General features: G+C 28.5%; 1 protein-coding gene across 1 annotated transcript; it reads right to left on the bottom strand.

Annotated features, from left to right (window-relative positions):
• Positions 1-3: 3 nt before the first annotated feature.
• Positions 4-11729, bottom strand: LOC147811040 (mechanosensitive cation channel TMEM63B-like). The gene is made up of 6 exons (XM_087162202.1): positions 11687-11729; positions 6959-7098; positions 4994-5045; positions 3499-3610; positions 1600-1673; positions 4-88 (listed from the first exon to the last, which is right to left on the bottom strand). Exons 1-6 carry the CDS (start codon positions 11713-11715, stop codon positions 4-6), a joined length of 492 nt encoding a protein of 163 aa, XP_087018328.1. The 5' UTR covers positions 11716-11729.
• Between the last annotated feature and the right edge of the window lie 2032 nt (positions 11730-13761).

Genomic DNA, 13761 nt, shown 5'->3' with positions numbered 1-13761 from the left:
CGCTTACAGGTTTTTGTCCAGTTTCAAAAGTTCTCGGTAGTTATAAACTAGTTTGATATCCTCAATTCCATATTTTGGATAATGTTCTCTGAAAAAAATAAGACGAAACAGAAAGTAACTGTAATAATAATAAATTATTAAACGAATGATTAAATAATAAATGTTTATAGTTAAAATAAGCATCAATCTTCTTTATTTGCTTTTAATCGGGTCCCTTTTTTCTACAGAAGGTACTCGACCATCCGTAAATAAAATTTAGCATTAGTGATACAAAAAGATGTTATATCTCTTACATACTAAATATTTGTTTAAAATAGAAATGGAAATTATATTTTGAAAATTACAGATAGTAAAAAATTAACTGCATATAAAACGTTAATAAAATACAATAAAAATTTAAAAAACTGTATTAAAGCGAAATGAGAAAGAGAAAATAATTCAGTTTATCGCACATCAAAACGAAAAATGTAAGGCGCATCACTTTCGAAAGTTGGAGGAGAATTTTCAGTGGTGATAAAAGTTAATGACAAAAGTAATGTGTCCTACGTTTTTTAGTTCATCAACGACAAAAATAAAATTATCGTTTTTTTTTACTCTACTTGGAAACATGTCACTCTAACTAGACATTTTAGACGAAACAAATAACGAAAATGCGGGAAAAAAAAGTAAGTTTTTGAATGCTCTAAACTTTAAAAGACAATATTGAACAAGTTTTTAAAAATAAAATTTAAAAATAATTCTTGATTTCTGAAAATTTTCAAAAAAGTGGGTTTTGAGATTAGGTTTTGAGTGGGATTTTCAAAAGTGTGTTTTGGGATATTTCAAAAAGTGGGTTTTAAGGTGAGCTGAAGCGAATTCAAAGCAGTTGTTTATTTTGTTTCTGTGCTATACGCATCGTAAATATTTGGTGCCAAATTTAACTAAAGCGTATTATTCCGAATACCATCAATGGCTGGTCGATAGGAATTCCGTACCCAGCTCGCCCCGACCACATTGCTGACATAAAATATCCTAAGTGGTTGACGGATCATTCGTGAAAGTCCCCTTGCCGTCAAACTAACAGTGGGAGGTTTTCGTGGTATCCCTCTCCATGTAACGCAAATGCGGGTTAGTTCCATCAAAAGGTCCTCCTCAAAGGCAAATTTCTCCCAATACTTGATCAAGGAGTTCCCTTGCCTTCTAGATTAGGTTCAAAATTTCAAGACTACGAAGTTGAACATGGGTTAAACCCAAAATTGGGTCGACTGTTCAACGATTGTTATAAATAAAACGCTATGTGTGTATAAATTTGAAATAAATACGAATTGTAATTATTAAATGCGTTTATTCATCAAGCTATTCCTTTCGTTTTAACGCCAACGTATAAAAAAAAATTCGTTATTCTTAGTTACTGGATAAAAGTGTATAATTTCCAGTTGTGCATATGGTTTTGTCTTTGCATATTAGGGCAGCTCCATACGATAAGTGCAAAAAAAATTTAATTTTTGTTTTGATAAGCGATATAACGAATAAACCCACTTTAACGAGTAAAATTTTCGATTCCTATTAATTCATTAATTGCGAGTTTGAGAGGATAAGTATTTAAAATACGTTACTTACTTAAAATATGTTTCAATCGCCTCTGATGTTAAATATTTTCTTTCTATCCCTTTTATAATGATTGTGCGTTTAGCCTGTCAGGAAACAGAAAAGTCAAACATTACTCTAAAATGTGTTTTATTTAATTATTTACACAAAGTTTTTTTTAGTGCAAAAAAACACATCATAACTTCTTTCTTCTAATTAGTTGATACAGTCATTGATGGACCAAGAGCACTACTAAACTGATAAAAATGAGTTACAATAGATCATTGAAAAGTTTTGGCAACTATAAAGGTCTTATTGGAATAGTGAGCCAAATATGGTTATTGGAAAAATGAAGTTCGTCTCACTTTCACATTTAAGCCTGTGATTTTTATTCGTTTTAAAACTGGTACAGCTCCATCTTGTTTCTGTTGACGAACAGTCTCAACAAAACAAACAAAATGCTAAAAAGCAATACGCTTACTAGACTTTAAGAGATCGGCATGAACATAGAGGATCAAAAGTAAGGTTGTTCCACTCTACAAATAAGAACTTTTTGTTTAGTGCCAACAAAATCATTATTAGTTATTTAAAACCTATCGTTTCAATCTCATTCTGCTACAATTTGTTTTGCTTTCCTAATTAATATGTAGTTACCGTTCTTAAAGTATATTTTCAGACTCTTCTAAAATATAAATTCAAAAAATATTCATAAGATAAGCTACAAATTAATGTAAAAAATACACTTTTAAAATCTAGCAAAAGAAATGACTCATTAAAGGCACTAATGTTATTTATCATTTTTTTAATGGTGGCACTTGGGTTTATTTCTCATTGGACTCAGAAATGTCAGAATTGCTACTCTTTAATCGTAACCCAGTGAGCACCTGTGGCTAAGCCAATGCAGTGGATTAGAGTTGTCCACGTCATAGAACCACAAATCCGTTTATAGGGGGAGTTACATTGACACAATCACACAGAAGAAAGGGCATAGAACACAAAGAGAGAGTTACAAGCATGCAACGGTGGGATTCGAACCCACAACCACTGGCCTCGTAGTCCAGTACAGTAACCACTAGACCAGTGATCAGCGACTAATGTTAATGTGTATAGAAAATCAACCAGAGCAGAAAGAAAAATTAAAGGCATTAAGAAGACATTAAAAAAAATTAGTTTAATTTAGAATGACGGTGATCCCGAACGAAATGCGAAAGCGTACTCGTCTCACTGGGTAAAGAAACGGGTTTTAATTAATTTAAAATTGCAGTTTTTTGTTTATATTACATATTAATGTATCTAAACTCTGGTGGAACATCATTAAATGTCCTTTCCAGAGTTTGATAACATTTTGTAATCACGTAAATGTAATCACACGCAAACCTTCAGGTAAATTTTAGGAACTGTAAATTTTCAATGATTTCATAAAAATTGAATTAAGGATGGCTATTAAGGAACACCCTTTTATCCTTGCCACTTTATGTTGGTGGATTTGGCATTTTGTGTCAGTAATATAAGGACAATTCCAACAGACAAGCGAGAACTTTAAGTAATCGAGAGAAATTCCGAGTTTATAAGTGTTTTGTTAAATTAACGCCATTCGAAATATTGAAAAAATTAATTTATTTTTTAATCCGACTAAGAATTTAAGCTATAAATCTGTCTTCACATCAAGCTATTTAATTCTGTTTTTATATTCATAATTAAAGGATGCCAGATTGTTTAACATGCCAGATGAAATTTTAAAAAATAAAGCTTTTAAACATATTATTAATCTTCGTGCGAATGCACTATACTTTTTTAAAACAAAAAATCATTGACAAGATATAGAGAAAAAGTTATTTTTATTTTAGTACTTAGTAACTTAAAAATCTGAAATTTTTATAAAAAAAATTTTGAATTTCACCTAAGAAAGATAGACAAGGATAAGTGACTCACCAAACTACCTTTTCTGAACAATCTAAGATTTAGAAAAATAGCTCGCACAGCAGTCCAACTAGCAAACAAAAGGAAACATAAGGCAGCAACATGGATCCAAAGCAGTTTCGAGCTTTTTTTTTTTGAAAAATAAATAAATAAGTAAAATGAATAAAAAAAAATGAATAATAAAAATTTAATGTACAATTCCATCATAGTTCTGTTTCTTTTAATTAGATGATGAACTTAATAAATTTTAATTCAGACATGAAAAAAGTGAAACTTTTAATTTGCGCAAAAAGTTTAAAATACAAAAGTAAAATTTAAAATAGAGGGTTATTAGAAAATAAACTTTGCCAACATATGATACCCTTTCCGCCATAGTAATCGAAAGAAAGGAATAAACGCGAAAGAAGCATGATTATCACAGTAAGAAACACAAAATTGGTTTGAAATGATATAATTTAGCATATAAAATGGCGTCAATAAAGTAAAAAGCATTCCTTTATTCTTACGATTCTTGCTTACTCAATGAAGTAAAAAGGAATTGTAAAAATAATGGCGTCAATGAAGTAAAAAGTATTTCTTTACTTTTACAACTCTTAATTACCCAATGAAGTAAAAAGTATTCATTTACCTTTACAATTCTTTCTTACTCAATGAAGTAAAAAAGTATTGGAAAAGTAATGAGGGCAATGAAATATTCCATTATTCTTAAAATTCTTGCTTACTCAATGAAGTAAAAAGTATTGTAAAAGTGATGGTGCCAATGAAGTAAAAGGTATTCCTTTACTTTACAATTCTGGCTTGCTCAATGAAGTAAAAAATATTGTAAAAGTAAAGGCGGCAATGATAGATAAGAGCATTGAAATTCAGTTCTAACTACTTAATATCCTCTAACAACAACGGGAAGGAAAAGAAAGCACACAATAATTTAGATGTTCAATCATCCTCTCTTAATTTTCATCAAACACCATCACTATTTTTAGCAACAACAAAAAAAATGGTTATAACTCCATTTTGTGTTTTTTAGTATGAGAATCACGTTTTAATGGGGGGAAAAAGTTAAGCTTTTATATATAACAGTAGGGAAAAAATTTTTTGTTGCACTTAAACAAATGCTGGATTTTGCCAAATTTGGGTGTTTGGATTTCAAATCGAAAATTAATTTTGCTCTTAAAACTACAGATTTAAAAAAAAAAATAATAATATTTTTAGTTTACTTTTCGTAGAAATGTAGAAGTTTAAAAACAATATATGTAACAGGGATACACTTTTAGGGGAGTTAGGCACATCATCCGAATTAAAATTGCATAGGAACCCATGCCTGGAAATGTCGTACGCGGCTAGGGGTGCCTCCCTATTATGACTCATTCAGAAACACATGTAGACAATTTCGACAAAATATAGACTAAAAATGGCTGTTAAAAAAATTAGGACAAAAATATTGCGCTTTCAATTTTCTCTTTCTATTTTTCTAAAAAGAAAAAAAAAAGGTTCGAAACATCTCACTTACTTCACACTTAAATTAGTAATTGTAGTCCTCTCAAATTTTCTGATTGGAGGCTCTGAAAAATACAAAATGTTAAGCTTTAAAAATCGAAACTTAAAATTAAATACTTCATGCTTATACTTACGAGATTACTCTTTCCTTGTGTTGGTAACAAAGAACTGAGCTAAAATGAAGTGCATTTTCGAATCTAATTGGCCCAATATTTACACGCGTACCTAAGTGGACGCGATGAGAATGTTCGATTTTAAATTAGAGTGGTGAAATTTTCAGAGGAAAATGGAACAGAAATGACAAGTTAAAAGCGAGTTGTTCTTATACATAGTGCCAGTTTTTTGGTAATTATATTAGTAACTTCGCCGAGGTTGGAAAATTTTTTAATTCAAACAAAGCACTTTTTACTACTAAAGAAGTTGAATTTAACTTATTATGATTTGCATAAGCTTTAATTTAAATTTTTAATTGCAACTGGAATTCGTGCAGAGTGTTTAGAAACTCATGTACAAAAATATACAAATGGAAACTCATGTAAAAAAATAGGTGATAGAAATCCTTGAAACAAGTAATTTTCACCACACAATGCATAGGAGGAGAGCAAGCTTTGAATCACTAAGAAGTATCCGTTACTGTCATATGAAAACTCCAAACACTGAAAAGATGCAGGAAGGTCTAAGCTAATTTTATTGACAGCAAATGTGTCATAATTGCAGAAATTGCTCAAAAGAGGGACCGCCTGCAATACTGTGACGTAGCGAACTGTGCTCATCTTTTAATTTACGTCAAATTATTTTAGTAACTTTTCCGTTTTGTGGTGTTTCGTTGTTTCATGTGACGGTAACGGATGCTTGGGCATTATTTAAAAGTTTTTTAGTTGGAAAACTCTCAAATCATAAATTAGAACTTTAGAAGAAGCCACGAGGACAATTACAAAGCTGTGCGGTATACATTCCGTCATTTAACTTCAATTTTGCAATAGATTTGACATGTCTTTGATATCAGTTATCATTATAATGAGAGAAATATAAAATTTGCAGTCTATGATATAAAAATTTTAAATTAGTTTGCAAACAATATGACAACCTTACATTACAACATCACATTAAAAACCAAGGACTTAAATAGTGAAAAAGGTTATTTGATTAATTGATCAAATTAAATTAGTATTTTAAAATGTTTCATTACCATCGAGGAGGTTGTTTAAGGTTTTAGACCTTTCTTTCCAGTCTAATAATAAGTATTGATTTATGCAAAAACTATCTAACAATCTAAAAGAGGACAAAATTCCGAAATATAATTTACTTTATGCAAATAAGTTATTTAATTACCGTTACAGGATTTTTTTTTTTAAAAAGTACGATTTTCTGTGTTTTGACTATGAAACCAGAAGTTTTTCTCTTCAAATTTTAAAATTAGTTACTAATTTTGTTAACATATTACGGTGCTCACTAATAGGTGTAAAACAATTTAATTTTTTCTGCGTCATGTCCAACCATTTTTAATTGGAATATTTCCACAGGTTAAATTTGTTCTCTCTAACTGCATAACGTTTCAGCTGCAAATGGTGGCTCTCTTGGAAATACTGCTCTATATTTTTATCCTTTAACAGCTCCATCTGGTGAAGAACTTTGTAAATAATTTTAAAACCTTCGACAAAATCTGGTCTTCGACGCAAAACAAAGAAAACCATAAATTTTCATCTTTATCCGTTTTTCTTTAATTTATTTTTGAACAGTTTAACATTCTGCGTTATCCGCTAAAATTTTTGACACAAATATTAGAACTTTCTCTAAGTTGTTCCTACGTTATTTTATTGTATATTCTTGAATAAAGTTACATAATACTCGACTAAAGTACTTGGGAGGGGGATTCTTACATGATTCTTATCTTTTTACTGTCTTTTCCAAAGAAAAGACCCATAAATTGTTTGAATTCTTATTATGAACAAAATAATTTTTTGTAATTAAAATTTACCTTCGCTCCCTTGCAAATTAGTAGGCAGGATAAAACCAATGCAAACAATGACATTCACTATTAAGAAGTGAGTTGAATACTTAAGGAAAGCCAAAAATTGACAGGCATCCTCACCGCATTTTGTTAAGATCTGTTTATCGCTAAAACAACAAACATTTTACATTACATGTGGTACTTTCTTATTTACAATTTCAGAACAAAAATTTACATTAATGAGCTGTTTTAATTTAGTAGTAGTTGTTTTTTTTTTAATTCTTATTTATATCCTCATATATTTTGATGCTTATTTTGAAATGTACTGAATATATACATTTTCATCATAGTATTTAATCGATTTTTTCAAAACTATATTCAGATATAAGATATAGAAGTTTATAAACGTAACTAGTGTTGCTATAACTTAAACTTATTTTGATGTTTAAGTAATCAGTACTTATTGGGCTATCCGGAAAGTTCATGCCATGTTTGAATAAAATTGGCACGCAACATATACCTTAATTTTGGTTTTTACGGTGTTCCATTATGTCAGCCCTTAATGTAGAGTCCTTGACAGAAATGTATACTTTTGGGAGCACAAATAAGTATTTAAGAAAGAAAAAAACTTCCATCAAAATCTGTTGAAACAATATTTTATTTTATAACTGTCATTGAACAGCAGACCCAATTTTGAGTTTACGGCTACCAATGGCCAACGCCATGTCTTTGTAATTTTGAACTCAATCCAGAAAACAAGGGAAATCTAAGATGAAGTATTGGGAGAAATTTTGCATTTGTGGAGGACTTTTTGATGGAACTAACCCCCATTTGCTTTACATGGAAAGGAAAACCACGAAATCTCCCACGGTTAGTCTGCCGGCAAGGGAACTCTTACCCATGATCCTTCTACCATTGAGGATATTTTACGTCACCACTGTTGTCGGTGCGAACCGAGTACGAAATTCGTATCGACCAGCCATCGCTGGGATTCGAACCCGGTTCACCGCTCTGGGAGGCGAACGCTCTATCTCCTGAGCTTCCATGGTTCTGACGAAACAATATTCAAGTAAAGCTGATTAAGAACACCAAATCTGTTTTGTTTTTTTTGCGCTAGGAAGCAGAAAGGTGAGAAGCAATTGTTAAAAACAGCGTCATTTTTTTATCCTGTTTTTCCTCATCAATTATTTGTCACCTTTCGATAGTGTTTTTATTTTTTCCTCGGTGGAAATCGACTCCCAATTTTCTGTCTTCATTTTTAACAATAAGTCTAAAACTACAGATCAAGGGCAATGATTACTGAACACCTGGTATGTTTTATTGAACTAAACAAGTGTTGTTTTTTCCTGCTACATTTCTCTTCCCAGACAACTTAAAAATTCTATCTTTTTTTCAGGTGTTACTAAATAAGTTTAATCGCATTCACGGCATTGAAACAGATCGAAGTTTGAGGGTACATGGTAGATAAGATAAAATATTCCATTCGATTAATTTCTGAGTTATTCAATATTAAAAATGTCGTGTATTTTAAATTTGATTTCTGGAAAACAAAATGCAAAATTTGAAAGAAATCCGAATAGTTTCTGATTTATCCGATTATTATTATTATATTTTTTTTTGAAAGTTGTATATTTTAAATTTAATTTCTAGAGAACAATTAGACCAATGTAGTACAAATTTTGTATTTTGTCATACTTTAAGTTAAAATAAAAATTTGTGTGCATCATAATTTTTTCGAAAAAATTTTTTTCGAATAGTGTAAAAAATATTTTTAAAAAATAGTTATTTAAAATCATTTACGCGAAATTATCTTTGGATAAACTAATTTTATAATTCTGAGCAAAAATTTCTCAATTCACTTATAAATTTCTCGAGATATGGTAAAATACACAAAAAAGGAAATTAACAATAAGGGATCTACCCTTTCAAACTCTACCTATACCAAACTATTGGAGCCATATTTTTCAAACTGTGGCTACCTATTTAGAAGATCTATTATGGAAATATCTCAAAAGAAAGGCATGTTTATAGAGATAAAGTACGTTTTTGTGTCTGATTTTGTAACTTAAAACATGATTTACACAAATTGATTAGCATATTCAAGGTTAAGCCCTCGAACCATTAAAAGTAAGTACCGTAAACCGGGGCGAGTCTACCCATTTTTTCAGTTTGTCAACTTTCAAGTGGTCAAACTTTTGTAAATATTAAAGAAAAAAGGCTTTTAATAGGTGTTTCGGAATCGCTATTTATCCCTCTTTAAAGCTGTGAAATCGATTTTAGAAAATATTAACAGTTACGCTGTTACTGTACATTTTTATAGAACTGCTGACAAATCTCTCGTATGGGGCGAATCTACCCATTCTACTAAAATGAATGTTAACATTGTAAATAATCAAATTTTGCTATTAAATTGTTATTTTAGTTACTATATAGGATATTTATGAAGTAAAATTCATAACTTTATTATATATTCCATTTTTTTATTCATAAAATAACACAAATTGAGTATTTGATCGATTATCACATTTTGATCACAGGTTTGTTTTTATAATTATTAACATTTTAAAATAACATTTTTTTCTGATTATTGTTGATAAAAATTAATTAAAATTAATATAAATTTACAATTAAATAATTAATAAATAATAATAATTAAAGATTATTAACAAAATCGAAATTCAGGTGGCATTTTTTGTAACATTTAAATCCATTTGTTTTGCGAATATAATTTCGAACCATCTGTAATAATAAATAATAATTTATTTAACTTGCATTAAATAAAAAAAAGTTAATGTTGTAATATAAAAATTGAAAAAATAGGTAAAATAAACATATTTTATATTTACATTTGTATTTAACCTATAAATTTTCTTATTAATAATAAATTTATCAATGCAGAATTAAAATAATATACTCAAATTCATTTTAAATGACTTAATTTTAATATAAACAAAGTTCTAAATTATATTATTATGCTTTATTAAAACTAAATACCAATGGGTAGACTCGCCCCGCGAATTCTGGCTTTTTGCTTACAACAGCAAAACTTACATTCTTTTTGTTTTTTTTCATATAAAATTAATGTAATCTCAGTCTTAGATAAGTTTATCACTTAACCAAAGTGAAAACAGTAATAATAATAATATACTTACGGAGCACCAACTAAAAGTTTGCTGATTTTCACTACAAATCTCTCAAAAGACGTTTGAACAGGTCGGTTAAAAAGACACCAAATAAGTAAAAACGGATCAAACTACTACAGCGCCATCTTCCTTAGAGTCTGAACTAAGTCCTCCGTCAGTAAAAATTTTTTTATTTGCAATTTAAAATAGTGAAAATTAAATAAAACTAAAATGGGTAGACTCGCCCCTGGATGGGTAGACTCGCCCCGGTTTACGGTACGTGAAAATCCGATCATTAGATTAAAATTGTTTAAATCGTTTACACTTATTATTCGCAATGCACGCATGTCATTTGCATTTTTTCAGACCTGTCTACATTCCTCTAATTGAAAATCAACACGAATTTTCGGGACAGATAAAAATATTATTTATAAAAAATATATCGGGCTGTCCTGAAATATAATATATTAGCCACATTTGGCAACTGGTCATCTTTCAAAATTATCTTATACAACATATACACTTTAGTGATATCCAAGCAGAATGCACAGCGCAACTATATTTAAATATTCTAATTTTTCACCTCCTCCTCCAATCCTAACACCTTAATTAATTTTAAACAATATATCTACCAATTTTTTTTCACCGTCTAGCTGCTGCTGTTGCCCTCGCAAAAGCGCTTTGATTTCAATTTTAACTATTTTCAAGAGATCTCCTCAATATTATCAAAATTCTGCATTTGTTGAATTTCAGTAATATTTTAAAATCTATCTAGTAGCCATTAAATCACACAAACCACCATACATATGATTTCGGGACATATCAGCTTACGAAATGATCTAAATTGACACTTAACGTATAACTAGTTTTTAAGACTACTTAAATTATTACTTAACTCTAAATAACAAAATGAATAATAACTTTAGTATTGCTAACATATATATATATATATATATATATATATATATGCAAATGATAAGTTTAATTAGTTTATAAGCATAATAAAGTAACGTTATATTTTGCAATACTTGCAATTTTTATTGTCACTTTATCATTTTTTAATTTAACTGAAAATATTTCGCTTAAAATTGATTTTTTTTTGTGTAATGATTTTTAGTCTGATTAAATTTCTTCATAGATTTTTTCTTTCATAGCTTAAAAACATTACATACTAAGTTTGAAACATCATACTAAATTATATAAAAGTTTGTATACTTTATAATTTGAATATTTGTCGATTATTATTAAATTCAGTATAAAAAATGAATTATAATTGTGGGTGAAAATACTATTCCCTGCTTAGCCTTGTCTTCGGATAAATGATGAAAAGAGAGAGAGAGAGAAATGGATCGATAGTTAGATTATCCTAAAATTAGCTTTTGAAATAAGGATAATTTACAAACTGTTGATGCTGATTGATTTAATATCAAAAAATACTCTCTAAGTATATTGCTTTATTGGGAAAAGGACATTTTCAAGTTGATTAGATTAAAATTAGGCGTTTATGGATTCAAATATTAGAATATTATATTTAAATATGGAAAATCATATTAATACACTTTTTTGATAATTTATTTATAAAAGCTAACGTCATCCAAAAACTAAGAATTAATAATAAATTAACTGAGTTTACCTGATTTCAAAGAAACTTTCACGAAGCATATTATGAAAAGATCTCTTCTGCAATGCAATAAAGATAATATTAATTCTTCTGCGTTTGTTTTGCAGTCATAGTTCCTTACCATAAATTTTAATTTGAAATATTAGTGTGAGAGCAACAGGTTTTTTTTTCTGTTTAAATATATCAAATACTATTTACTTGTGAAAATTACTAACTTTAATTTATTACTGTTATCAAAATTCACTTTGCTGTAATATTGCTCAATTTGCTGTAACATTGTAAAAAATTTAAATCACGTAACTTTTCTTAAAATATTTTTTTATGTTAGCAAACAGTTTTTCTACATAACATAAAAACGCAATGGTATAGCACAGTTTTCCATTGCTATCGATGCATTTTTATTGGTAGGAAAATCCGGTATTCCCACATAAATTTTTTTTTTTTTGGTGTCATCAGCAAAAAAATTTATTAAAATAGTATTGATAATGGGAGACCAGCGTATTTCAATCCTGATTGGTTGTTGAAATGTGGCATATGTTTACATTAGCAACTGTTCTTTCCATTCTATTTCGAGTAAGCCAAGCCCGACAAAGTACCAATTCGCTAAAGTAACACAGCCTATCTTCTTTCACAAGGATTATTTGAAATTTTTTTTTAAATATTTCACTATATATTTACACAAAGACTTAACACAAATACAATAACACGATGTTTCCTGTAGCATACCAAACCATTCCAATTTAATTACTTGTATAGGTGTATACTTATTTTGTATTCTGATCACAGCACTTTGTTGCTGCATGTCACAGATTGTTTTGAGAATAGTGTTTTACAGATTTTTTGAGCAGCACCAACTGATGATGAGCTTTAAAACTAGTTTTGAAATTTTTGGAAAATCGTTTATCGTCCACTTTTTTCTTAAATATAATGCAGCAAACTGTAAATATTTGAAATTTCGGCACTTTCTTTTTTTTTTTCACTATTATTATTATAGATTTTTCAAATAATTAGTTGCTTTTTGGGTAACCCGATATTTTTTCATGTAATGTGCAAAAATATCGCAATAAAGTATTAAAATAATATTGTAATAATGCAATAAAATAATATTGTAATAAAGTAATAAAATAATATCGTATAATGTTTTCACTTATTCACAATTTTACATATTCGCAAGTGATACAAAAATTTCTTTCATAAAGATAGTTATTCATATATTCATTATAGTTATTCCTAAAAAAAAAATTTCTTTTTTTTAAATTTTCAGTTATAAAATAAACCATAATTTCTAAACGTTTTGTGTGACACACAACTATCCACAATCAAAAGACAGAAAGAGAAAACATACCTTATCAATTAGAAAGTAATCATCGCCATTTCTATACAAAATTCCAAGCCAACTATTAAATAAATGAACAAAATTACTTTATTTAAAAAACTAATAATTTAAATTAACTTCTGCACCGCGTCCCAGCAAATTATAAGGAAAATATGAAAATATAAATATAGAAAATTTCCTTTTACAATTCGCTTTGATAATTTTATTTTAATAAATATTATGCTTATACATGACTCAAATTATTAGTATAACTATTATTTAAAATTAATTTTCAGAAATAAATATAAAAATAGTAATTGTAATTGTAAAACTGTCTCAAAACAACAGTATTTATTTAAAAATAAATGTTTTTAAAATAAAAAACTAGTTTAAATTTAAAAAAAAGAAAGAAAAAAGAAACAGTAAACTTATTTAATTAAAGGTTTACAAGCAAGTAAAATATCTGAGTATCCGAGCTTTAAACTTTTGCGTAAGTTTATGCATTATTTAACTTTTGCTAGAAGCAAAATTATGCAATAACAACAAATAAATAAATACATTACAAATTTCTTCTTAATTTGCTAAAAACTTTTTTAAAAAATCCTTTTCTGTAACCATCTCAAACACTTGCCCTATTTTGCCTTCCTTGTGTTCTCGATATGCGATTTCTTTCAACAGGAAGAAAATAACAAGAATTGTCTAAAATAAAAAATAAATAAAAAAATTTTTCACATCACTTAAATAAAAGGAAGAAAGAAGAAGAATTATACAA

The sequence above is a fragment of the Parasteatoda tepidariorum genome, chromosome 4, assembly GCF_982258835.1.
Source record: "Parasteatoda tepidariorum strain Cologne lab strain chromosome 4, Ptep-v5.0, whole genome shotgun sequence".
Lineage (NCBI taxonomy): Eukaryota > Metazoa > Arthropoda > Arachnida > Araneae > Theridiidae > Parasteatoda > Parasteatoda tepidariorum.
Note: the sequence above shows the minus strand (reverse complement) of the source record. Positions and strands in the feature narration are given on the sequence as shown.